This window comes from Mustela nigripes, chromosome 2, assembly GCF_022355385.1.
Source record: "Mustela nigripes isolate SB6536 chromosome 2, MUSNIG.SB6536, whole genome shotgun sequence".
In the NCBI taxonomy this organism is placed as follows: Eukaryota; Metazoa; Chordata; class Mammalia; order Carnivora; family Mustelidae; genus Mustela; species Mustela nigripes.
The window spans coordinates 56,282,981-56,308,358 of record NC_081558.1 but is presented as its reverse complement, the minus strand read 5'-3'; the positions used below and the strand labels follow the sequence as shown (position 1 = coordinate 56,308,358).

The window sequence follows — 25,378 nt, the reverse complement described above, 5'->3', positions numbered from 1 at the left end:
CCATCATAAAATCAAGTGATAGGCACTTGGAGGGCACCGTTCAAACGTCTGTGCCCTTCTCCTTCACGGTGGCCCACTCTGTCACGCACACGAGCGCCCTCACGGAGCCACCACGGATCCCAGCTACCCTGTTCCTGGCAGCCCTTGGGTCAGCTGCTTGTTTGGCTGGAGGGGGCAGCTGGGCCAACAGAGGGGCCCATTGTCTCTGTCTTCTGGAGCTCTGTTGTTGCAGCCTAGTCCCAGCGTCCAGCCCCAAGGCACTCCCAGCTGTCACTTGGGCTTGTTGGATCAGGGTGGGAGGGACAGGGAGCGAGCTCGGATACCTGGCTGTACCCTTAAGACTGGATCTCCAGACCGGCTCTGCTGACGAGGAAACTGAGGCTAGGAGCCCAAATGACGTGTGGGGAGTTTGTCTCATCTTGGGGTCGCCAAAGATGGGAAGGGGAGGGCACACGTGTGGCCTCAAGTCAGAGAAGTCATGGATTTCATTAGGTCACAGACTGCAGGGCCAGAGCACCCCCATCCCATTTTACTGGAAACGGAGGCCCCAGAGTGAGGACGCTTGCCCAAGGTCACACAGCGCACCTGCCGCAGAATCAGCGGGGAAACCCGGCGTCCCTAGGCCTCAACCCTGAAAGAGAGCAGGGGCGCGGGTCGGCTGGGGGCGGGACAGTGGGTGGCCCCCTCCCCCGGGGCGGAGCGATTCCGCACGTTCCAAACCTCCATGGCTAGCCTGGTGAAAACTCGGGCGGCCCTCCCCCTAGGGGGCGTGGCTTCCCGAGTCAGCCGGGATTCCACTGGGCCTTTGTCTGCGAAGGCGGGACTTCGCGCTTGATGGCCGTTGGAGGCGTGGCCTCCTAACTGCGGGCGCGCTCACTGCGGGACTCCATCTCTCTGTGACGCTGGCGAGAGCGCGGGCGGGGCGGAGTCAAGCCCGCCGGAGCTCCGCCCCCAGCGGAGACGGCCGAGGCCGGGGGCGTGTCCTGGGCGGGGCCGTGCCCCGCCCCGCCCGGTCGCGGAGCAGTGGCCAGCGCAGGGAGGGCCCGGCCCCGGGATGTGAGTGAGGCAGGGGTGGGGGCGCGGGGTTGGGCGCCAATCCTGGCCCCCGGGGTTCCCAGGGGTCCCCGTGGGCGGGAGCGCTAATGCGCGGGCTACCCGGCGGGCTCATCAGGTGCGTGCCCAGGTACTGCAGGCGAGGGGCCGCTCAGGCCGAGTGAGTCCAGGCCGGCCCCGCGCCACTTTTCTGCGGTGCGAGGTGCGGGCCACGGGGCTCCGACCTGGGCGAGGGCAGGCGACATGCGCGGGTCTGACGTCTGTCTTATCCCGGGCTCCGCCGGCTGTGCGGAGGCCCCTCGCCCTGGCAGCAGCTGGAGCCGGGTTTCTGGTCCCGGTGCGGCGGTGGCTGCAGAGGTGTAATGGGGGGGGAAGGGGGGGGGGGGGGGTGGTGAATTGCGCGGCAAGGCTGAGGTGATCTCCATCCCTGGCTGCGGGTTGGGCCACAGCCTGAATGAACCCGGACTTGCTGTTTCTGGGAACCGTCACCCCCACCCCCAGCTCTAAGGGATAGGGCGCTTTCTGTGCTCAGCTGTTTGGATGCATTATCTCGCGACAGCCCCATATTTTACTGTTAAGGAAACTGAGGTCTAGGGCCACACGGCTGTTTAGCGTGATTGTTATAATGTGGAAATGAGATGTGGAGGCCTTTGCACCCAGGTGGACCTGGGTGAACTCTGGCTGCTGCACAGATCTGCAGTGTGACCTTGGGCACTCCTGGTTCCCTCTCCAAGCGTTTGTTGCGATGGTGGTGCCTACCTCCCAGAGCTCCGGCGAGATTTGGGTTGGATAGTGCTGGGAAAGAGCCAATGCTCAGTAAGGAGCTGCTCTCATGACTGTTATTACGGTTGCTAAATGGCGCTCTTCCTGCCACCAAGGGAGAGGGAGCTAGTGGTACTGGGTCAGGGCTGTGGGGTTAGTACAATGGGGTGGCAGGGAGGAGGAGGATGCTTTCCACACTGAGATTGCCCCTCCCTGTGTCTGTCCCTGTGCACATGGAAGGCCGCACGCAACTCAGCTGTACCAGCATGTGCCGGAGTCGCGCTGGCCCATCGTGTATTCCCCACGCTACAACATAACCTTCATGGGCCTGGAGAAACTGCACCCCTTTGACGCAGGAAAATGGGGCAAAGTGATCAGCTTCCTAAAAGGTATGCGAGGCCCTATGAGACCCTACATGTGTTTCTTCCAGCCCACCTTCCCCACCCCAGTCCCCGGCCTCTCCTGGTGTCCTCCTTCCACAAGCTGCCATCTCCCTGGTCCAGGCTCATTCCTCATACTGCCTTCCACCCATGGTGGCAAAGGGGCTTTTGAACACAGGCTTGTCCTGTCTCTGTCCGTGGAGGCCCATAGAAGGGGAGCTGATGAAGGATGGACACAGGGAAGCTGAAGGTCAGAGGAATCCAGTGCTTGGAGAATCCAAGAGGTAGAGAGCCTTTGCTCCAACCCTGCTGATTACAGATGGAGGAAATTGGAGCCCAGAAAGGTTAGGGAACATGCTCAAAGTCACGCAGCTGCTAAGTGGCAGAGTGGGGTCTGGAATTCAGAGCTCTAGGCCCCCACCTTTCACAGCTCATTCCACTGAGTAAGGTGGTACTCTGGAGTATGGTTTCAACTTCGGTTTGTAACCCGGGGGTCTGGTTTAGGTGGGAAATTCGGGCATCACAGTAGGCTAGTGGAAGAATATTCTCCCTTTCTCCTGCATTAGGGGTTCTTTAATTGACAGAAGTAGAGAATGTTACCTGGCATAGGATAAGGCATGGGGAATCTTTAAATCACACATTCCTGATCACACCATGGAGAAAGTTTCACTTTGGGGCTAACTTGTCTTTAACACTGAAGCCCATCTCCCCTTTTAATAAATCTAGAGCAAGCCACAGCCTCTGCATATCACAGAAAATAGAATCAAATAATAGATTAATAATGGTTTGTTGCTATCATACATGTATTCTATTTTTGGTTAACTTCTATTTATGGCAACTGATACTGATTTTCCATTTACAACTGTGACCAGAATAGGTATTCAAAGAAAACTCTTTAAGTAGAAAAGAATACAGGTGGGGAGCTAGGACTGTGAAAACCCCGGCAAGGTGAGTGGGGCCAGCCTGCTGCTCATCTAGCTGGTCTCTTGCGTTCTTGACTGTGGTCCTTCATGCTCTGTTTCCAGCAGACCCAGCCTGAGTCACTGCTCCCATTGCCCTTTCTTGGGATCCTGTATTACCCAGCAGCTCAACATAGGGTTCCTTGTCTCCCTCCTCTCTGAGCTGACAGGCCTCCTGAGTTCTTTCCTTTCTCCTCTGAGGATGTGGGTGGAAAGGAGGCAGGGGCCACATGGTGAAGGGCCTTGGGAGCTGCCAAGAAAAGAGCTGGCCCTTTGCCTGAAAGCAATGGGGAGCCATGGAATGTTACTGGGGCGGAGGGCGGGGGAGAGTAGAGAGTGCCTTCTGTCTGTGGAGCTATATTGGGTAATGTATGTAACTAGTTGGCTTCTACCGGTTACACATTAACACAGTTTCCTTAGATAATGACCTTGTCCCTTTGATTTCCCTAGAACCTGGAGCTGGATGGTCCTGTTCTCACTGTGCCCTAGAGCACTTCCTGCTCTTGGCTTCAGTGTCTTCTTTTGCAAAACAGAGCAAATCTTGTCTGGTGGTTGTGAGGGGTGATAAAAATACTGCAGTGTTTCCCAAACATCAATTATTTGCAAACGGATATTGGGACCTTGCCATTTCCTCATACCACCTGCTCCGTTATTTACTTCATACACACACACACACACACACACACACACACACACACACACGTGTGTGTGTATACTTTTAAAAATTGACTTAGCCTGTGCTTAAAAAAAAAAAAAAAACTTAAATGAACTTGTTTTAAAAGGAAACATTATATCATCTAAATGGGAAAAGCCAGTTTCACTTGCCATAAATAGGAAGTCATGGTTAAAAAATAAATGCAGGAAAACTATAATTCACTTCAGGCTGTTTCCTGTTGCCTGGCAGTCTGCGAGACTGCTGCTTTTTGGGTTAAAAACAGGGAGATGAGCAAGGGTTTAGGCAAGCCTTAAAGAGAGGCCACGCCACATGGAGCCTTCCATGATGTCATCAGAAGATGCAGGGAGAATCCGGAGAATCAAAGTGAGAGTCAACATTACCAGTCCGTGTGTTACCTCGACTGCTACATGCCCAATGTCTGACTCCCTTGGGCCCTCAGGCCTGGTGTTGTCTACCCTGGCCCAGGAGGTGACCCATTCTCAGAAGTCAGAGATTGCCCACTGCCTCCCAAGGCAGGACTATAGCAGAGGCTAAGTCTGCAGTTCTGTTGGAGGAGTGGTCTGGAGCCAGGTCCACCTTCCAGTCATCAGGGAAGCAGGGTGCCCACTCTGTGGTTTCAGAAGAGAAGCTTCTGTCGGATGGCATGCTGGTGGAGGCGCGGGAAGCTTCGGATGAGGACCTGCTGGTGGTGCACACAAGGCGCTATCTCAACGAACTGAAGGTACAGGGGGCCTGGGGTGAGGGGTGGCCAGAGCAGAGAGGCAGCTCAGCATGGGGAAGCACAGCCTCAAGGGGCCCCATTCCTGCCCCTCATGCGGGGGGGGGGGGGGGCATGAGAGTCTGTGGTCCCCAAGAGAATGAGAGAGTGTCATAAAAAAACAGATACCAGGATGGGCTAAGCTGCTTAGTGAGCTCCCTGTCCCTGGGGTATGGGATCAGGGTTTCCCATCTGGTGGGGTTTGAACCTTCATAGGTGTATTGGGCCTCTACCTTAGTGCCTTTGAATCTGTGTCCTTTATTTTTATTATTTTTTAAAATTTATTTGACAGGGAGAGAGAGAGAGAGAGAGACAAACAGGCAGAGGGAGAGGGAGAAGCAGACTCCCCACTGAGCAGGGATCCTGATGTGGGGCTTGATTCTGGGACTCTGGGTCATGACCTGAGCTGAAGGCAGATGCTTAACCAACTGAGCCACCCAGGCACCCCTCACTCTGTGTTCTGTGAACAAGCCTCAGAGACCCTTGCTGACATGCTGGATGAGGGGACCCCCAGTCCCTTGTCCTATCCAACCAAAGCTGTCTTTTTTTAGGTCTATTTTTATATTGCACTTAAGTATAAGACTCTTGTACGAACTTCTCCTGCTAAAGACTTGTTGAAAACTGTTGGGCTAAAAACTTGTGTGAAACTCTCTGGAGCCAAGCAAGGAGTGTAAACAAGTTGTCAGACAGGTGGTGGTGGTGTATGGGGGTCAGCTGGGGAGCTCCTGCCCTTCCCAAGTGGGCGGCTTGCTACTCAGCTCCACTGTGGACCCAGCATGGCCGGGGTCCTGGCTTTTGAAGAGAAGTTCGAAATTCAGGTTAGTAAAGCGGCAGTCCCAGGTTTCTTAATGTGACCACTCTCCGAGACTTTTCAGTCCACCCTGCAGACCAAACCAAGCATATAGACTACCTGCTTGTGACTTCTTTCTAGAAGAGCTCACAAAGCTTTCATGAGTACTTGTGAGTCTGAGGCCCCTAGGTGAGGTGCTCCCCTGGAGGGGAAGCTAGGCTGGGGGAGTGGGTGTTGCATCAGAACCTGGTACTGCCAGCACACTCTGGCAGGGGGATGGTCACGGATGCCACAGGTTCTCTGCCAACAGTGTGGGATCCCACATCCCTGACCCCCAGCTCATCCTAGACTCAGTAGATGCCAGAAGTCACCAACCCCTCCCCATGTACCCCCTCCCTCCCTGCCATAGGTGGAAAAGCCTAGGCCCAGAAAGAGGCTCCACCTGCTCAAGATCACCCAGGAAGTCCAATAGCCAGCCTTCAGGGAGACCCCAGGCTGGGCATCTGGTCAGTCTTCCTGCTTCCCGGTCACAGTTGCTACCTACTCTCCTCCCCAGCTCTGGCCTGAGCTGTGAGAATTCTAGATGAAGCTGTGACAGTGTCAGCTCATGAAAGATTACCAGGAAGAGGTTGAAACCTGGCTCCTGGGAGAGAGAGGTGTGCAAGGCCTTGGAAAGAAGCCCAGTTCTTGGCTGCCCTGGTTTCCTAGGGCCCAGACATGCGTGGTCACAGTCCACAACCCAGGAGCTGGGCCAGGAAGACACACCTGCCAGAGTTCAGAGGGTGAGTTTGTGGAGCAGGGATAGATGGCAATGGGGCAGGACAAGGAGTGACCAGAACAGAAGGATGCCTGGGTGGATGGCATGTGAATGTACCAAGATAAGGCTGGGGGTAGGGGGGCATAGACTCCAGGACCCCATCTGTTTGAGGAGCCTTAAGGAGAACCATACAGGGCTCCCTCTGTGCTTGGCCTTGGCCCCCCCAAAAGCCTAAGGCAGCTTACTGTGTATAAATAATAATAAAAAAGTGTCAACAGCTGGAGACCCAAGTAGAAAATTGAGGTCAAGGGCAGGAGGAGAAGTCAGATATGTCAACTGAGAGGATTAGCCAAGATGCTATGATTGAGCTCCTGGATTTGCCTTGGAGCTCCCTGGCAGCAAAAGCAAATGGAGAAACATGAGGATTCCCACAGCACTTACTAAGGAGAAGTACTCAGTCATTCAACACATCTATATCAAATACTGACTGTGTGCTGGGTACAAAACAAAAAATAAGCAAGTTCCCCTGGTCACATGGATTTGTATTTTTGTTGTGGAAGACTGAGAATAAAAAAATAACCACACAAGAGCATTTCACAGAGCACCAAGGGCTGGGAAGGAAAGAAAATGGAGGGTAGCTGAGTGAAGGGTGAGGGTGACCGGGTGGTCTGGGAAGGCCTCACAGAGGTGAGGTTTGAGCTGAGACAAAAGAATGAGGAGTAGGTGACACTCTTGTGGAGCTTTGAAGGAAGAATATTGCAGAGCCACACGCCAGGAGGGGGAGGTAACTTTGCCTCCTACAGGGGAGAAGGGTGCTAGGCGGCATGATGTGGTCAGGGAAGCTAGAAATGTCAGGCCACATTGGGTCTTGTGAGCTGTGGGAAGAGTTTGGATTTTGTTCCCGGTACTGTGGGAGAATGATACCATGTGAGGTACCCTTGGTGAGCACGTGGACCCATGCCCATTTCAGGCATTTTGGCCTTTAGGGACTGTGGCTCAGGAACATCCCCCTTGCCCCCACTCATCCCCTGCCCCCCCATCTACAAGGTTCCTTTTCTTTTTTTCTCTGCTGTGGGCACCTGGGACAGTGCCCTGGAGAGTTCCTGCAGGTTTCCCCAGTTGTTCTGTGTGTGCTGTGGGACGTAACCCTCTCCCCTGCCCCACCTCACTCTGCCCCTCTGTTCCAGGGCTCATGCCTTGCCCTGTCCTGGCATGGCCTTCAGGGCTTAATAATTCAGGCATTGAAGGAGATGCAGTAGCCTGAGGTTTGGCAGGTGATGTCTGTTTAGGGAAAGAAACATTTATTGAGCATCTACTGTGTGCAAGGCTCAGAATTGTCCCCATTGAGGGTGGTGGTTGGATTGGGCCAGTGCCAGGTTTTTTGTCTTCTGCTAACCCCAGTGACAGTCTGCCTGGGGTGTGGGGTAGCTTGATGTGAATCTGACTTTGTGCAGTGCTTGGGATACATTTATCCAGCAAGTATTTTTTTTTTAAATCCACTAAGTATTTAATGAGCACTGTGCTATGTTCCAGTGAAGACAGGCTAGAACTAAAGAGATGGAGTCCCTCTCCTTAGGGAGCTGGCATTTATGTGGGGAGAGTCAGTCCATAGACATGATATCAATCACGTCAATGATACAGTGTGTTACAAGGCTCTCAGTGCTGTGGGCAAAAGTACAGCAGGAAAGGGGGTGGTGGGGATAGCTTACTGTCATGTGATCATGGACTGAGAGCAGTGAGGGAGTGAGCTATGTGGGCATGTGGAGGGAGGGCATTCCAGGTAAAAGCAGGAGCAAGTGCAAGGGCCCTGGGGCCAGGGTATCTCCAATGTGTTCTGAAACACTGTGTACCATGGGAATGGGAGGAAGTGGAAGTGGAGCGGAGACTGGCAAGAAATGGAGTCAGAAGACAATCAGGGGCCAGACCACACTGGGCCCTTTGTACCGCTGTGGCTTTGCTCTGAGGGATGTGGGAGCCAAGGAATGTTTTAGGCAGAGGGAGATGATCTGATCTAGGTTTTAGCAGGTTGCTTGGCAGCTTTAATGAGATGAGGCTATCAAGACAAATGCAGGGAGATCAGTGAGGAAGGAGGTTTCCACAGTAATCTGGTGAGAGGCCCTGGGCTCTCAGACTAGGCTAGAAACAGCAGCTATGGATTTTGGGGGAGGTGTAGGATATGCAGTTTGTTATGAAGTTGAAACAATAGAATTTTCTGTTTCTCACACTGGGTATAAGGCATGCAAGAGAAAGAGAAACCAAGGACATCTGAGCCTCAGGAAGTCTGGGCACCTCTTGAGCCTAGACATGACCTCCCAGCCCTCAGAGTCCTGTCCAGAGGGATACAGACCTTAGCAGCAGAGCATTGGGGAGGGGGAGGGGCTGAAGTCTCAGAGAGTCTCTGAGGAAGTGCTCCCCCACCCCACTGCTGCCTCTGATTTTTCTCTATCTCTTCCTCCCTGAGAGGACTCTTTTCTCCTTATTTATGGTAAAATTCAGATAGTGTAACCAGTAACCATTTTAAAGTGTAAAATTCAGTGGCCTCTGGGTGGCTCAGTTGTTAGGCATCTGCCTTCAAATTAGGTCATGATCCCAGGGTCCTGGGATCCAGCCCTGCATCTGGCTCCCTGCTCAGTGGGAAGTCTGCTTCTCCCTCCCTGCCCATTTGTGTTCCCTTTCTTGCTGTGTCTCTCTCTCTATGTCAAATAATTCAAGAAAATCTTTTTTTAAAAAAGTATAAAATTTCAGTGACCTTTAGTATATTTACAATGTGGTGCAAACATTGCCTCTAGGTCCAAAACATTTTCTTCAGTTTGTCTATTTCATCTTTTGTTGCTTGTGCTTTTGGTGTCACATGTAACAATCCATTGCCAAATCCAGGATCATGAAGATGGACCCATTTGTTTTCTTCTAAGAGATTCAGTTTGTGTTTAGGTCTTTGATCCATTTTAAGGTAATTCTTGTATATGGTGTGAGGTAAGGGTTCAACTGTAGTTTTTTGCATGTGGCTCTCTGGTTTTCCCAGCATGATTTGTTAAAGACACTGTACTTTCCCCATTGCCTAGCCTTTGTACCCTTGTAGAAAATCAACTGGCCGTAGATGTATAGATTTATTTCTGGATTCTCCATTCTATTCCATTGATGTATATGTCAGTCCTATGGCATTGTTACATTGTTTTGATGACTGAAGATTTGTAGTAACTTTTGAAATTTCAAGTCCTCCAACTTTGTTCTTTTTCAGGTTTGTTGTTGTTTTTTTAAAGATCCCTTGAGATTCCCTATGAATTATAGGATCAGCTTCTCTATTTCTGCAAAAAAGACCATTGGGATTTTGATAGGGATTGTGTTGGATCTGTAGATGAGTTTAGAGAATATTGCCATCTTTAAAATATTAGTTCTTGCAATTCAGGAACATGAGATATTTTTTCACTTATTTAGAGCTTTAAGTTTTTTCAGCAGTGATTTGTAGTTTTTAGGGTACCAGTCTTGGACCTCCTTAAATTTAAAGTTAAATTTATTCCCAAGTATTTTATTATTTTTGATGTTATTATAAATGGAATTACTTTAAATATATTTTATTTATTTATTTGAGAGAGATTGAGCACTAGCAGGGGAAAGGGCAGAGGGACAAGCAGACTACCTGCTGAGGGGGGAGCCTGATGCAGGACTTGATCCCAGGACCCCAGATCATGACCTGAGCTGAAGTTAGATGCTCAACCAACTGAGCCATCCAGGTGCCTCTAAATACTTTTTTAAATTTCCTTTTTGGATTATTTATTGCTAAGGTATTGAAATACAACTGATTTTTGTGTGTTGATCTTAGATCCTGCAACTTTGCTGAATTCACTTCTTTAGTTTAATAGGTATGTGTGTGTGTGTGTGTGTGGTCTTTAGGGCCTTCTGTCACTAACATTGAGCCGTCTGTGAATAGGCATAGTTTTACTTCTTGCTTTCCAATTTTTCTTTCCTAATTGCTCTGGCTGGAACTTCCAGTGTGAGGTTGAATAGAAGTGGCAAAAATGGGCATCCTGTCCTGATCCTGATCTTAGGCTGAAGATTTTCCATTTTTTAGTACTGTGTATGAGGTTAGCTATGGGATTTTGTGTGTGTGTGTGTGTGTGTGTGTGTGTGTGTGTGTTTGTGCATGCATGCATGTTTATATGATAAATGCCCTCTACCAGGCTAAGGGAGTTCCTTTCTATTCCTAGTTTGTTGATTGACTTTTCATGAAAGGGTGTTAGATTTTGGAAAAGGCTTCTTCTTCATCAACTGAAATGATCATGGCTTTTTCCCCTTCTCTCCTTTTGCTCCTGCTTTCACTGATGGAGAGTTCTGACCCAAATGAAGCAACTGGGGCTCCAAATGGGGTTGTAGTCATCTCTCCCCTGAGAGCAATTCTTGGCTTGGATTTCTGAGGGTAGGGTCCACCTGAGGAAATCAGGCAGCTGGAGAATAGAGCCTTGCAGAGCTGAGAGTACGGGGCGGAGTGGGGGGTGGGTGGGTCCCAGGGATGTCGTCAACCTCAGGTATGTCCTGCTATCTGTGGGGTCCCCAAAAGGCTGGCTGGGCATAGAGGCCATGGTACCTGGCCAGACCCTGAGATGTGGAAGCTTATAGGCCATGTCTTTTGGTGGGCAGGGGGCATTAGGCTAGGGCAGACCTCCCTTGTTCGTGTCATTCATTCATTCATTCATTCATTCAACATGGAGGGGGTCAAGTTCTTTAGAGCAGTGATTCTGAAACTTGCTTAAGCCTTGGAATCCACTGGAGGGCTTGTCATAACATGGATCACTGGCCCCACTTCCAAAGTTTCTGAATTAGGAGGTCAGGAGAGGAGCCCGAGAATCTGCATTTTTTAAAAAGATTTTATTTATTTGAGAGAGAGTTTGCGTGAGCGGGTGAGGGGAGGAGCAGAGGGAGAGAGAGAATCTCCAGCAGACTCCCCGCTGAGCACAGAGTCTAACAATGGGGCTTGATGTCACGACCCTGAGACCATGACCCAAGCTGAAACCTAGAGTCAAACACTTAACCGACTGAGCCACCCAGGTGCCTCAGCAGTCTACGTTTCTGGCAAGTTCTCAAGTGCCGGTGCTGCTGGTCCAGAAACTATGCCTCAGAGAGGCACTCTCTAGAAGCTGGGGCTATCAGGGATGGGGGTGCAAGGGATTCCCAAAGGGCCAGCTTGGCGGTGAAACCTGTAAGAGCAGGTGGGGGGCAGAGAGGGCAGGGGAAGCTGGGGGTGCCCGTGGGGGTTCAGCAGAAGCGTGGCCTCACCTGACCCCAGGGGGGATCTCCTTTCCTTGTGCCGTCTCAGGACAGAGGGCCGGGCTGTTCTAGCCCCTTTTCTGCCGGTTACTGTTTGGGGCTCTCCTGGGTGGCAGGGGTGAGGTGGCCTCCTCCGTGGAGTGTGCAGGTAGGGAACTGGGCGAGGATGGATGGCATGTGCTGTGAGTACTTACTGTGTGCCAGGTGTCACTCTGGGCATTGTCTGGATGGCAGGAATGGGTGTTTGCCTGCCCTTCCTGGCCCTGGCCCCTTTCCGGAAGAGACTGGTAACAACAGAGACATACTGTGATGTCAGGTAGAGACAGGTGTTCTTCAGAAAGATAAAGCAAAGCTGGGAACTGGGGGGGAGGGAGGGCCCAGGTCGGGGTACTTCAGATGGGGAGGTAAGGGTAGGCCTGGTGGATGGGACTAAGTCCTCCTTTTAGGTCTGGTGGGGAGGTGCTCCTGGTTCGTGGATGAGGAGGTAGGAGGGAAGTAAAGGGCCATGTCCCAATTCACACAGCAGTGGCAGAGCCTTGAGTTGGACTACTTTGATGCTGAGGAGGACTGCTGAGCCCTGTCCCCACTCTAGAAGCTTCTAGCTCATCTCTCAGTGCTCTTGCCTGGGGCCAGGCTCTCCCAGGACTTGAGCTTCTGGCAGATCTGCACTGGGCCACAGGTCCCAGATAAATTGTTTGCCCTTCCTCTGTGGCCCCTCCCCACCCTCCCCATCCTCCAGGGCTCATCCCCCCCTTCTCCCCTGCTCCCTGGTTTATTTTTCAGCCTGGTTGCTGGTGGCTTTTCTAGAGCACTACCATCCAATAGAACTTTCTGACATGCTAAGAATGTTCTAGAAGCGCTCTATCCAGCAGCCACCAGCTACATGTGGCTATTGAGCACTTGAACTGCGGCTAGGGAGACTGAGAACAGAAATTCTAGTTTTTGTTTTTGTTTTTTATCAAAGTATGGTTGACTTTTTTCGTTGAAGTAACAAAATTCTAATTAAACACGTTTCAAATTATTTTAAAAGTATAGCCAAGTAGCCACATGTGGCTGGATGGGATGGCATGAGTCTAGACCATTGCTGCCTTATACAGAAACCACCGTGGGGCCCAGGAGAAGTCTAGCACCATCTTTCAAGTGGATGCATTGGCAGACATCACCTTGGCCAAATCCCAGACATGCTTCTGGTGACTTTACACCTGGCCCATGTACAATTCATCCTCTAGCCTGAGAGGTTCCCAGTGTTTTCTAGATGACTGCCCCCTTTGAAGGTCAGTTTGGGTTCTATAAAGATGAGCCAAGCCAGCCGACGGATGTTGGTGGCCAGAAAGTTTGGGAGGTGGGGTGAAGCAAAGTTCGACAGGATTCTTCACTGCACGATTTAGAGCTTTTAATGTGCAAGAGTGTGTTTTGAATTTCTAAGGGGTAGACAGCAGGAACAGTGTTTTCCAGACTTCTTTGACGTGGAACCCTTTCCTGATGGGAGTGCTGAGCTGGACAGGTGCTGTGGAACACAGTTTAAAAGACCCCTTTGGGGCGCCTGGGTGTCTCAGTTGGTTAGGCAACTGCCTTTGGCTCAGGTCACGATCCTGGAGTCCCGGGATCAAGTCCCGCTCAGCAGGGAGACTTGCTTCTCCCGCTGACCTCTCCTCCTGCTCGCTCTCTCTCTCTCTCTCTCAAATAAATAAAATCCTTAAAAAAAAAAAAAAAAAAAAAAGCCACCCTTCTCATGGCTTTTGTGTCTTGAGTGGATCTCTCTGGAGGCCAGGATAAGGTTCCATTTTCTTTACAACTTTATTCCCTGCTAGCTTGCTGAGGGAGAGAGAGGGGGAGGCAGGGACTTAATGTGTTTCCCTCAGTGGCTCACTTGTTATTATACCGTTTATTCAGAGAAAATAGTGGCCCTGTGCTTCCCACATGCCAGGCCTGTGTCTGGCAGTGGGATTGGCATGCTGAGCGGGCAGAACTGGTCACCTTCTGCCCTCTGGGTCTGCCCCCCCCCCAAATGTGCACATGCATACACACACACATACACACATGCTTGCATGCACACATGTACCTGGAGGGGTCTTGGAGCTTTCTAACCATCCTGGTCTCACATCCAGCACCCCCCACCCACAGACCCTGCGGTGCCCTCCATGTTACAGCCAGAGGCCTGGGGCTTCAGGAAGGCTGGCTGGGCACCTCTCTTTTCAGACCACGAGTGGTCTGGGTTCTATGGGCCACGCTCACCAGCTCCTTCACTTGAGCGAGCTGTCCCCATCTTGGTAGCCTGGGAGGGGTGCCCACATAGCTGGTCAGTGCAGTTTGAGGCAGCTTGGGTGCCCAGCCCACCTGGGCCCTGAATAACGTCTTCCCTGTTGGCCATGGTGGCTGCAGCGGCCCCTGCAGGGGTTGATGGGTATCCTGTCCTGCACTGACCCCGAAGTGCACTGTCCAACTAAGGTGCTGCCAGCACCTTCCCAGGCATATCCCCTTTTGTCTCACCCCATCCTTGGCCTCTCCTGTTCCCCCTCTGCTGGTTCCTCCTCATTATTGAACATGCTCGGGCCTCCTTTGCCCTAAATTTCCTCTCCTGGTGGGAGAACCCAGTGGCCATGCTCCCCATTCTGAATACCTCTCTTTGCTTGCTCCTTCCTGAAACTTCTCTCCCTAGCCTCCCGAACGCCATCCCTCTGCCCACCCCCAACCTGTCCCAGGACAGCCCTCGATTGTCCCAGTGGGCTATACACTTCTGGGCCTGGCCCTTCATGGTTGGAGTCTTAGGGTTCCAACCTTGCATCCTTGACCCATCTGTCTGCCCCTCCCCCTTGTTCTATCTGCTAACTGTGCCCCTCTCACCTCTCCCAGACCCTCATTATCTCTCCCTTCCTCCCTGGGGCAAGCTGCTGCTTCTGTTTATGTTCCCCTATTTGGTCCTCCTGCTGCAGCCAGGACAGCTTGGGAAAGCGCCATTTCATGGCTCCCCACTGCTGTGACCAGGCTATCTGAAAATATTCCCTGGCAGCCCAGGCCCTATGTGACAGGCACAGCCCAACTTCTTGGGAGCCTGTACTCACTTTCCAGTTGTCTTTTCACCTTTACCCCGACATCTGGGCAACTCCTGTTCACCTTCAGTCTTAGCTTCAAGGTCACTGCCTCTAGAAAGCCTCTCTGCTCCCACCCGGACACAGACGACATTCTCCTTTAAGGGTTTGTTGCAAATAAGTGTCTCCCCACTAGGCTGCGAGGCCTGTCAGGAGGAAAGGCCTGGCCCTGCCTTGGAGCCTGCTGCCTACCAGGCACTCACTAATTATTTACAGAGAACCCTGGGCCCTTCTGAGGCTCTGCCTGGGGTCAGGGGAGAGCAGGGAACGTAGATCCAGGAACATTCTCAACCAGGCAGCAGATTGTTCAGGACCTGGGTGAGTGGACATTTGCCCAGGGTCCAGGGGAAGACTGTGTCCTGGAGCAAATGCCTTTTGGATACCCTAGACTCTCCTGTGTCAGTAGCTGAGATGAGGGCCACCCTTTTGAATGGAGGTCCAATTTCCAGTGCATGAAGAGGTCATGCTGGGCCAGAGGAGATCTTCCCAGGTCAGGACCTCAGTGTCTTCCTCCCTCCCCCACCCCGTTTTGTACAGGGAGCCAGCTGGGGGGGGGGTCCTGGGTCTGCAGCCCATCAATGGTAGTCCTCTGCAGCTCTTGTTCTGGGCACAAGGGGGCAGCCAAGGGCTTTGGAGCACTGAGGAATGTGGGCCAACAGCTTTAAGGAAAGAGCTCTTTACTGAGCCCAAAGCTGGGTGGGGGGATGCTCTCGCATTTCTGATGAAAGGAATTGTGCTAAACTGGAAGTTTACCCAGGGCACCTTGAAACCGGCATTACAAGGAATCTGACTTCCCAGCTGCTGCCTCTGAGGTTTAGGCACAGCAGTGGGAGGCCAATGGCCTGCATCTCTTTCCACAGTGGTCCTTTGCTGTTGCGACCATCACAGAGATCCCCCCAGTCATCTTCCTCCCCAACTTCCTTGTGCAGAGGAAGGTGCTGAAGCCCCTTCGGACCCAGACCGGAGGAACCATCATGGTAGGTGGGGAGGCAGGCGGAAGGAACTGCTGGGCTCGGGACCCCCAAAAGTCTCTGGGCTTTTTCCCACCCTGGGCTTCTCCATCTGGACTACACTCCTCCCACTTTGTAGTTGAACAAAATCCTGAATATTTGTCAAAACACAGGAACAATCACCCTTTCTCCCAAAGCCTTTCCCACATGAGCCAGGACATTGAATTCCTTGTTCCTACCCCCATTGACCGCCTATTAGAGTTGCCGTATTTGCTGGTATATAAGATAACCAAACGCCCATGAGTTCAGCTGTGGGTGACCCTCCCCTCCCCCTGCATCCTGGTGGTAGTAAAGAACCCTTCCAGCAAAATTAGGTGTCATATCCCCTATGTAGCTGTCTTTAAAACTAGCCACAGGCTGCCGAATTAACTAGTGGTAGAGGAACATTAAAGTTTTAAACATGGGATCTCATCCAGAGCTGGACCAAGACCTATTGATTTTCTTTTCAGCTTTGCAAATTTGTCCCTTTTTTTGTTTAATGGGGTTTTTGGTTTGTTTGTTTGTTTGTTTGTTTATTGGAATATTACTGCCCACCCCCAAATGATGATTTCCTACAGGATTTTGGTATTCAGTCTGCTGTATTTCCACAGGCACAAAATTGTCTATTTTCCTTTGAAAGCCCTGTTGAGATCGCTGTCAGCTCCTGGGTGATCATAACTACTTAACTTCGATTTCTTCCAGTTTCTTGGCAAAATTGCCAAGGGGCTTATGCACTGCACATCTCATATGCTAGCCAATCTGTTCCTTGCTTCAAAGACTGAGTCTGAGCTTGCTGGAGGATGGGTGCCTCCTGAACCCCGCCTCAGAGATCAGCACTACCTCAGAGCTGGCTGGACACAGTGTTTATGGAATGAATGGGGGAAGCTGGGAATGAATGACTGAGTGGGGGAATCAATTGCCTGTGCCCCTCACCCTGTGCTTGTCTCCAAAGGCAGGGAAGCTGGCCATGGAACGAGGCTGGGCCATCAATGTGGGTGAGTTCCCTGGCCGGCCTGGCCTGCTGGATCCTGGGGGCTGGGAGGGCCAAGAGGAATCTGAAGGCAGCCCCTGTGAGTTGAGAGGCTCTGGTGCCTTATTAAGTGGGATTGGGGGAGGCTATGTGGCCATCTGGTGTCTGGGAGGGACCAGCTAGTCCCTCCATCTGGGGTGGGATCCTTATTTAAAGGAGTTCCCAGATGGCTTCCCTACCCTGCCTTTGCATACTTCAGTGATAAGGAGCTCGCTCCCTCTAAAGCCCTCTAAAGCCTTCAGCATTCCCTAGGCAGCCCCAGGTGTGGCTGAAACCTGCAGCATTTCAGAGTCTTTCCTGAAAAAACTCCATCGGCCTCCTGGGCCCCAGGACAGTCTGCATAATGGGCAGACAGAGTCAGGGTTAATACCATGTCCTTCTCTGGGGCTTCTCTGGTGCTGGCGCACCCTGCAGTCCACTGGACTCTCCCACAAGATTGGCTCAGGGGAAGGCTGCACACATCTTCTTCCTTGTCCTGTCTTCATCTGTCCCTCATGGAGACACAGCAATTCACAGTTAGCAAACCTCTTTCCTCTCTGGCCTCTCATTTGAGCTGGGCATTGTTGTTGTTGGTACCATGGTATGGATGAAGAAATAGGTATGGGGAGAGGCCTGGTGGCTTGCTCAGAGTCCTGGAGCAGAGAACCTCTACCTTTGGCTTTCTTGGTACTGCCAGGTAGCCAGCATTAGGCCTGGCATAACAGTGATGTTACGATAACACCACTAAACGGATGATTGAAGGAAACGTGCCTTTGTGGCTGCAGCAGGGTCCTCATAAAGACCCAGGGAACCCCTTCCTGCCTGGAAGATATTATGACCTGGTAGAGGTTAAGAGCCCAGGTCTTGATCCAGTCTGGGTTTAAATCTTCGTTCTGCCATTAGTGAACTGTGTGATCCCAGGCAAGGTGCTGGCTTTCTGTGTGCCTCAGTTTCTTCATCTGTAAAATGGACATGATGATAACAGTGCCCCCACTTGGGGCTGTAGGGAGGTTTCAGTGAGCTCTGTGCCCCCTTAGGAGTTCATGATTGGCTATTATCTTACTGTTAAGATCCACTGACAGCCTCTTGGTGGGAGAAGAGGCAAGTTCTTTGTAGCCGTGGGCCCTGGACTTGAACTGCTGGCTAGAGCAGCTGTTGGGCTCAGTTCTAGAGGCCCCTGAAACTCAAGCTCTTGTTGGTGCTGCAGGGCAAGGGTTTCTCAGAGTGGGGGAGAGGTTGGAGCCTGACTCTGGTGCCCAGGGGATTGCCATGGGCAGCCATGACCAGCAGATGGCACCCTTCCTGGCCGTGCCTTTCTACAACCTGCAGCATGTGGGCGGTCCTAGGATAAATGGGTCTCCCAAAGCCCCACTGCCCCATCCTGGCATGGGATGTCCCATGGAGGCAGGCATGGCCCTACAGAGACAAGGGACAATTATTTGTTTTGGGCAGGATGAGCTCCTGGCCCCTGGTGGGCTATGATGGGCACTGGGGGCTGACTTGTTGGGATAGCCCGAGAGGTTTCTTGCTGTGGACAGAGATGGCTGTGATGGTATAGCTATCTCCTGAGTCAGCTATCTCCTGACTCAGGCATAGCGACACACTCAGGTGCTTAGTTCACTTGGCCAACCTGGAGTTCCAGGAGCCTGTCCCTGGGAGCTGAGTGGGCGTGGGCTGTAGGCAGGAGGTAGGGGTTGGAGGAGGGGGAGGACAGTGTGAGGCCCTGACCACACCACATGTGCTCTCCTGCAGGTGGCGGCTTCCACCACTGCTCCAGTGACCGGGGCGGGGGCTTCTGTGCCTATGCGGACATCACACTGGCCATCAAGGTGCGCCCAAGATCATGTGGGGCCTTGCCTCCAGGAGCCCTCCCTGGAATGCCCCTGCCACCCCACACTGGGTGTTCTCCACATTACAGAGAAGGAAGCTGGGTCCCAGGAGGGGAGGAAGCTGGGGGCGAGGGGTACCCATCCAGGCTGGGACCGGACACTTGCTCTTCTGCGTTGTCCCTGCCGCGGGGAGATAGTGAGGCCTCCAACAATGGTGGGGTCAGGAGTGGGGCGGCCCATTGGTCAACAATATAGGGAGCACATCATTCCACTGGAGGGAGGAGGCGTGGGACATGATGACGGGGATGGCTGGTTCTGGCAGGCTCAGCCCGCTTGCCGTCCTCACCTCAATTACTCCTACTCTGCACGGAGGAGGAGACCCAGACTCAGAGAGATGAGGGGCAGGGCGGGCACTGGCCTAAATCTCTGTTGGGTGGCTGAACTCCCTTTAGCCACCCTGTGCCTTGCCTGGTTCTGGGCATCAGGAATGGGGCTGGCATGTTCCCTGTTCTCAGAGGGTGCACAGACCAAATGGGGGAGGGGAGGGCAAGTAGGTCAGCAGACTCTGGCCATTCAGAGAAGGGGACACACACACACACACACACACACACACACACACGAGACCTTCTGAAGGGTAGGGAAGGGGAAGGAAGGCTTCCCAGAGAAGGAGATGTGAGAACTTGGGCTTGTAGGCTAAGACAGAGAATGCAGAGAATGAAGTTCTTAGCCTTGTAGGCTAAGACAGAGAATGCAGAGAATGAAGTTCCAGGCACAGCCGTGAGGGGATATTCCCTCCTCAACCCCTACATATTTCCCTAGGAATCTCCAAGGCCCTACTACCCTGTTCCTGACCTCCAGCCCGCCAGGGCGCAGCACGTGCTGCCTCCTCCAGGGGGTCTTCCCAGACCATGCACACACGTTTCTCTCGTGCTTCTCCTGGGTGGGTGAATTCTTTGCCTGGTGGCCTCATTGCCCACAAGTGTGTCTGGCCTCCTGCCTGACCCCTCACCAACTAGGAATCCTCAAGGGGCTATGTCCTCTGGCCTGTCTGGGTCCTCACTTCCTCCTCCCCTCCGCTGGTAGTTTCTGTTTGAGCGAGTGGAAGGCATCTCCAGAGCCACCATCGTTGATCTCGATGCCCATCAGGTGAGTACCCTGTGGGGGCTGCGGTTTGTGGCCCTGCCTCCCAGGCCCCCTCAGCTCCGTCGCACAGTGCCCCACTGTGGGGCTCCCTTCCCCCTGGGAACATTGCCAAGTGCCAAGCTGGGCCTCTTCCACTCCCACCCTCATCTTCCTCTCTCCTCGCTGCCCATCTTCTGCACCTTAGATTGGAAGCAGAGGGCTGTCTTTGTCCCTCTGCCCTGCTCAGCCCAGCCAGGCACTGGGTCTTCCTCATTGCTTCTGTCAAACCCAAGGGTCCTTCCTCCCTTCTGATTGCCCAACACACCAGGCTGAGGCTCTTCCTAAAGCCCAGTCTGGCCATGCCCCTCTCATGTTCTGAAGCCTGCTATGGCTCCCCAGTGCTTCCTGGTCAGTTTGGGGTGCCACCCCTGCAGATAGCTGAGGACTCCTGTGGACCTGCCCCTTAGACAGAGGCTCAGGGTTGTTGGGGCTCGGGGCCACTACTCAAGAACTTACTGCCTGGGGGTAAAGCAACAGAGTCCTCAGGACTCCAAATGTTGGGCTGGCTCCTCTGGTCAGACAAGGCAGGATCTGAAATGGGCTCTCAAAGACCTCCCACACCCCTGCTATTGTGCGTTAGTGTTGGTGGGTGCCCTGCTTTGGGTGGGTGGGTGGGGTGTTGTCCAGTGACAGCAAGCTCCGGAACCAAGTCATTACCTGTGCAGCCCTTTCCAGTTTACCTTGCCCATCTCTGACCCCCGCTGATCCTACTGCAGACCAGGGAGGGTGGTAGGGCTAGAATTCCTTTCTAACTCCATGAAGAAGAAGCTTAAAGGGCTGGGGCTCACTCAAGGTCACACCAGAAGACCATGGGGCTGGGATTTGCGGTTGAATTCCAGCTCTGCTGCTTAACAGCCAAGAGACCCTCTGCCTCCAAGGGCCAGCTGAGCTGCTCAGGCACGTGGGCTGTTTCTTGGGGTGTGTGGGTGGGTCCTGGCCTTGACGAGGGCACCTGCATGTGAGCAGCTTTCATGCCTTCCCCATAGGGCAATGGGCACGAACGGGACTTCATGGGTGACAAGCGCGTGTATATCATGGACGTCTACAACCGCCACATCTACCCTGGGGACCGCTTTGCCAAGCGTAAGCTGCCCCCTCTCCCTCAGCCCTAACTGTACTCATGCTTGGATGGAGGTCTCTCTCCTGAGTGTTCCCTATATGCTGGGCTCCCCAGAAGTCACTTCAGTTATCCTCAGTATCCCTGGGAGGGGGTGGTGGCTCCCATTTTATAGACATGCAAACTGAGACTTAACTCACTTGACCCATCCAAGATCGCATAAACCTATCCAAGAAACAACACATGTGGGACCTTATACTAGGGTAATCACCAGAAGAAGAAAAATAGAACCCCTCCTCTGTAGGTGTTTGTCTAATAGAAAACAGGGAATGACAAAAAAGAAAAAAGGAAAAATAGGATAAAGAGGAAATGCGAAGATGGCGTAAACCAGGTCAAATATAATGGTGGTTAAAATAAATGCAGGTGGGTTAAACTTACTAATCAAAAGGCAGAGATTCCCTGATGCTCTCTGAAAACACAGTGCCCTGGCCACTTGGCAAATAGGGAACATTTATGCAGTAATGGGACTTTTATGCCTGTGGATCTGCTGAGGGTAATTCAGCCCCAGGTGTGGCCCAGGGGCCTGGGTTTCTGAAATGAGTCTCGGAGGTGCTGGATTTGGGCCTGAGGGCACAGCAGGGTGTCCACATTTCTGGACAGGGGTTCAAGGAGGCAATGAGATCAGATGTCCCCCACATGGGTCCCTAAATCCCCCTGGGCAGAATGCTTTAGCTGAAGTCGCTTCTCTCCCTTGGCCCTCCCGCCTTGCATTCTTGAGCTCCATTTGGGATGGAAGGAGGCGGAGCAGTTGCTGGGGACCTTGACCCTCCTGAGCATGTGTCCTAGCTTTGCGTGTGGCGCGCACGCGTGCACACACACACACACACACACACACACACACCGCTCTTCCTGTCTCTCCCTCAGAGGCCATCAGGCGGAAGGTGGAGCTGGAGTGGGGCACAGAGGACGACGAATACTTAGATAAAGTGGAGCGGAACCTCCAGAAGGCCCTCCAGGAGCACCCGCCCGACGTGGTGGTGTACAACGCGGGCACAGACATCCTGGAGGGGGACCGCCTGGGAGGGCTGTCCATCAGCCCACAGGTGCCTCCCAACCCGGGGGAAGGGGTGCAGGGTCCCCCCCCCCCCCCGCCAACCAGGGTGCTTCTGATGTGGGGGAGGGGCCGGGCAGGACTTTCTGGACAGAGCCACAGGACCCAAGCCCTCCCGCATCCCTCCACAGGGCATCGTGAAGCGGGACGAGCTGGTGTTTCGGGTGGTCCGTGGCCGCCAGGTGCCCATCCTCATGGTGACCTCTGGTGGCTACCAGAAGCGCACAGCCCGCATCATCGCTGACTCCATCCTTAATCTGTATAGCCTCGGGCTCATCGGGGCTGAGTCCCCCAGTGTCTCGGCACAGAACTCAGACACACCCCTGCTGCCCCCTGAGGTGCCCTGACCACGCTCTTGCCCTTCTGCTCTTCTGCGTGGCTCCCTGCCTGCCTCAGCCCCGCCCGCCCCTCAGTGCTTCTCCTTTTCTAACCACGGGGGTGGTGGGGCAGCAGCCAGGAGGCACCGAGGGGCGGGGGCCTGTCCCTGACTGGGCTGGCCTTTGGGGCGGTCCCTCCACTCTCCCCACTGGGTGTCCCTCTGTGGGTAGGGGCGGAAGACAGGGCCTGAGTCCCAGAAGACCTCATGTGGGGGTCATGGGTCTAACCAGGCCCTGCAGAGGTAGGTGGTTTCGCTAGGAGGGAGAACGGCAGGTGAGGCTTTGGGGGCAGAAGTCATAGGATTCGTTTCACCCTCTCCTCACGCAGGAGGGGTACGAGGAGCCATGGGCGCCCGTGTGAGTGGGGCCAAGAGCTGGGGGTTGCAGGTAGGCCTCTGGGGGTGTGGGGTCTGGATTCCCAGCCGGCGGGAGCCCTAGGCCTGGATGTGAGGGGTGGCTGGGAAGGGGGTGCCAGTGGGTTTTCTCATCTGGTATTCCCCTTTCAATAAAGCAAGAGCTGGACCTATTTTCCCGGGGCTCCTTGGTGGGGATAAGGGGAGGGGTAGGTCTGAGGAGCCCCAAATCCATGCTTCAGCCATTGTCTTGCCTGTTTAGGGAAAGTAGCAGGTTTTGGAGGAAGAACATTTGGCTCTGTGATGGGCCTCAGCACCGGAGGCTTGAAGGGGCTTCCAGCCCCAGTGGGGAGGGGACAGAGGAAGATGAGGCCCAGAAGGGGATCTTGGGGATGGGGGCAGGTGGCCAAGCTAGGACCCAAGGCCCCAAGTAAGGACCGAGGTGCTGGTGGCCAGGCTAGAGCTCCCAGATGGAGGGCAGAGGTCTCCGACCTGGCCTGTAGGTTGTATGGATAGGAGCTAGGGCAGGGCCTTGAGTTGTGGGGGAAGGGGCTATAGACTCCACTGGCCTCACCCATAGTGCCCAAGCCCTGATGGCGCTTGGAGTCCAAGGTCCCAAGTGGGCCCTGACATCTGGTCTTTGAAATGCTGCAGACCCTGACCTTGTTTTGTGCTCTGATCTGAAGGGGACACTCAGGGTCCCCCAGGAGGCTGGTTGCTGGGGGTGGTATCCGCCCCTCATTCCCTGGGTGCGTTCTTAGACAGTGATCACAAGTGGGGGGGGGGGTGGGGAGGGAAAGTGGGCCAGCTGAGGCTTCCCTATGCCCGACCAACCCCACATGGGGGACTCCTGTTCATTACCATTTGGGGGTACTCTTGCATTCTCCCACATACTCCCTTGGTGCTCTCTCTGCTGGAGGATGGGGGAAGGGTTTCAAAGGCATAAACATCAAAAAGACTGACCTCCTGGACTAGACCTCGAGGCACTAACCGCGCGCTTGGACTCCCACACCTGCCCCCGGGTCCTAGCCATTGGTTTCTCTGCACCTGACTGAAGGTACCTAACATCCCCTCATTTCCACCTGGGGCCTGCAACATCTGGGGGCAGGCAGTGGGCTCGCTTCATCACCATTGAGCTTCTGTTTGTAGAGAACCATAAAGGCTGTTCTTGACTAGATTGGCTGCTGTGTGTTCTTCAGGGGGAAGCGTCCTTACCTCCTTAGGATTAAAGGAAGTAAAGATTTAAAATTCACACAGCGTGAGGCCTGACCTTGAGAGCTGCCCAATAAATGCTAGTATTTTCATTCCGTTCTTGGAGTCCAGTGAAGTAGGTCATTGTTCCCATTTTACCGATGAGGTAACTAAGACCAGACAAGGCATTTGCCCCAGGCCACATGTGTGCTAACACCCAGGTTTGAACCTACCTCTGCCAGATACTGAAGGATGTGTTCTCAGATGCCTCAGATTTGGCAGGAGTGAAGGAATGAGGTGGGGGTTGTTGATCTCCTGATAGAGGAGGGCCCAGGGTCTGGTAATGATGTGTGGGGAGGGGAGGCATGTAGGGCTGGGCTTTGATGGTGGCTGTGCACAGGTGGGGTGCAGTGGGGGGTGGTTTCCAGCCATGGCCTGTGGTTAGAGCATGTAGATGGAGCACGGGGATGGGATGGGCTGCGGCAGAGGGGTCCTGGAAGGGGGGAGAGCAGAACCTGTCCTGCCTGGTCGAGTGACCAGGGCAACCCCAGTGTTAGTGGCATAGCCTGGGCAGGAGCAGGATGGCCCCCAAGTTTTCATGCCGGGGACAAGGGCGGCAGGTGACAAAATTGGAGGGTGGTGGGCAGGAGTCCAGTTCAGCCCTGTGCTGGGCGTAAGGAGGGTGATGAAAGCTGACAAAGGCCAAGCCCTGTTCCAGACTCTTGGCCAAGGTGAACGTCACAGAAGTCTGAGTTAAGAGCTATTTTTATCTCTGTTCTACAGATGTAGACACAAGGCATAAAGAGAGTTGGTTAGCTGATTGAGGCCCACAGCTAGTGAGCAGAGGAACAGGGTTTGAACCAAGGCTCCAGAATTATAAGCTGGTTCCTTATCTGTAGGATGGGGCCATTGAAGGTCCTTACCTGAAGGTGGTTCCAGGAATTAAATGCCGTAATATAGGCAATGCACTTAGGGTGCCATGCCGCATTTTCTTAGCTCCTGGAAATGTTAGTCCTGAGGATGATGATTCTCCTATAGTCCAGGTTATTAAGAATCAAGGATAGTTGAGGTGAAGTGTTCAGGATCTGATCTTAAGATCCGTTCAGTTTGCTATTTGCACGTGACACCCCAAGTTATAAAAACCCAAGGAACATGCCAACTAGGGGGGGTTACTGAGGGTCTAGCACAGCAGCTTTGCTGATCCAGGGGGAGGTGGGGAGGGATCTGCAGCCTAGGGCGAGAGTGGGGACAGGCTGGGGACAGACATCTGCTCTGGGGACCACTTGAGGAGCAGGCAAGCTTGGGAAAGCACTGTCCATTGGAATCCCACCAGCAGCCCTGATGCCTGGCAGGTGTGAGATTTCTGCAAAAGACCCCATGCATAGCTGCTTGGAGATCTAGAGCATGGACATCTGAAGTGGGATGCAGAACAGCCCTTCTCAGCCCGGTGCACAAAGGCATGGGTAGACCTTGGAGCCCGAGCCCACTACATGGGAGCTTTGCTCTACCTGGGCCTGAATGTAGGACCTTGGGCTTGGCCGCTCTGAGCCTTCTTCCTTAGCAATTCTGGGGAGTCACAGTCCTGAGCCCACAGGTCTGGAGCAGGTTTGTGGGGGGTGATAACGGCAGCAGCTCAGAGCCTCCGAGCCCCCCTCCCTGCTTCTCCCCAGAGACCCTAATGCCATGCCTGCCTGGCGGGCCAGCTGAGGCTTGGAGAGAAGAGGTTTCATCTGCCCGAGTTACAGCTCTCTTCTCCATTGGGGCCAGCTGGGGAGCACTCAGACGGGCACTGGAA

The 25,378-nt window shown here is 53.4% G+C and overlaps 1 protein-coding gene across 3 annotated transcripts; it reads left to right on the top strand.

Annotated features, from left to right (window-relative positions):
- Positions 1-959: 959 nt before the first annotated feature.
- HDAC11 (histone deacetylase 11) lies at positions 960-23,567 on the top strand. Of its 3 annotated transcripts, none has more exons than XM_059390411.1 (10): positions 960-1,056; positions 2,056-2,204; positions 4,451-4,551; positions 15,346-15,462; positions 16,427-16,469; positions 18,236-18,312; positions 19,396-19,458; positions 20,481-20,577; positions 21,476-21,654; positions 21,794-23,567. In XM_059390411.1, coding segments are annotated over exons 1-10 (1,044 nt in total). In that variant the 5' UTR covers positions 960-1,054; the 3' UTR covers positions 22,010-23,567. The 3 variants fall into 3 exon arrangements, with proteins under 3 accessions (XP_059246394.1, XP_059246393.1, XP_059246395.1); XM_059390410.1 differs by lacking the exon at positions 960-1,056 and adding an exon at positions 1,063-1,171; XM_059390412.1 differs by lacking the exons at positions 960-1,056; positions 19,396-19,458 and adding an exon at positions 1,063-1,171.
- Positions 23,568-25,378: the final 1,811 nt, after the last annotated feature.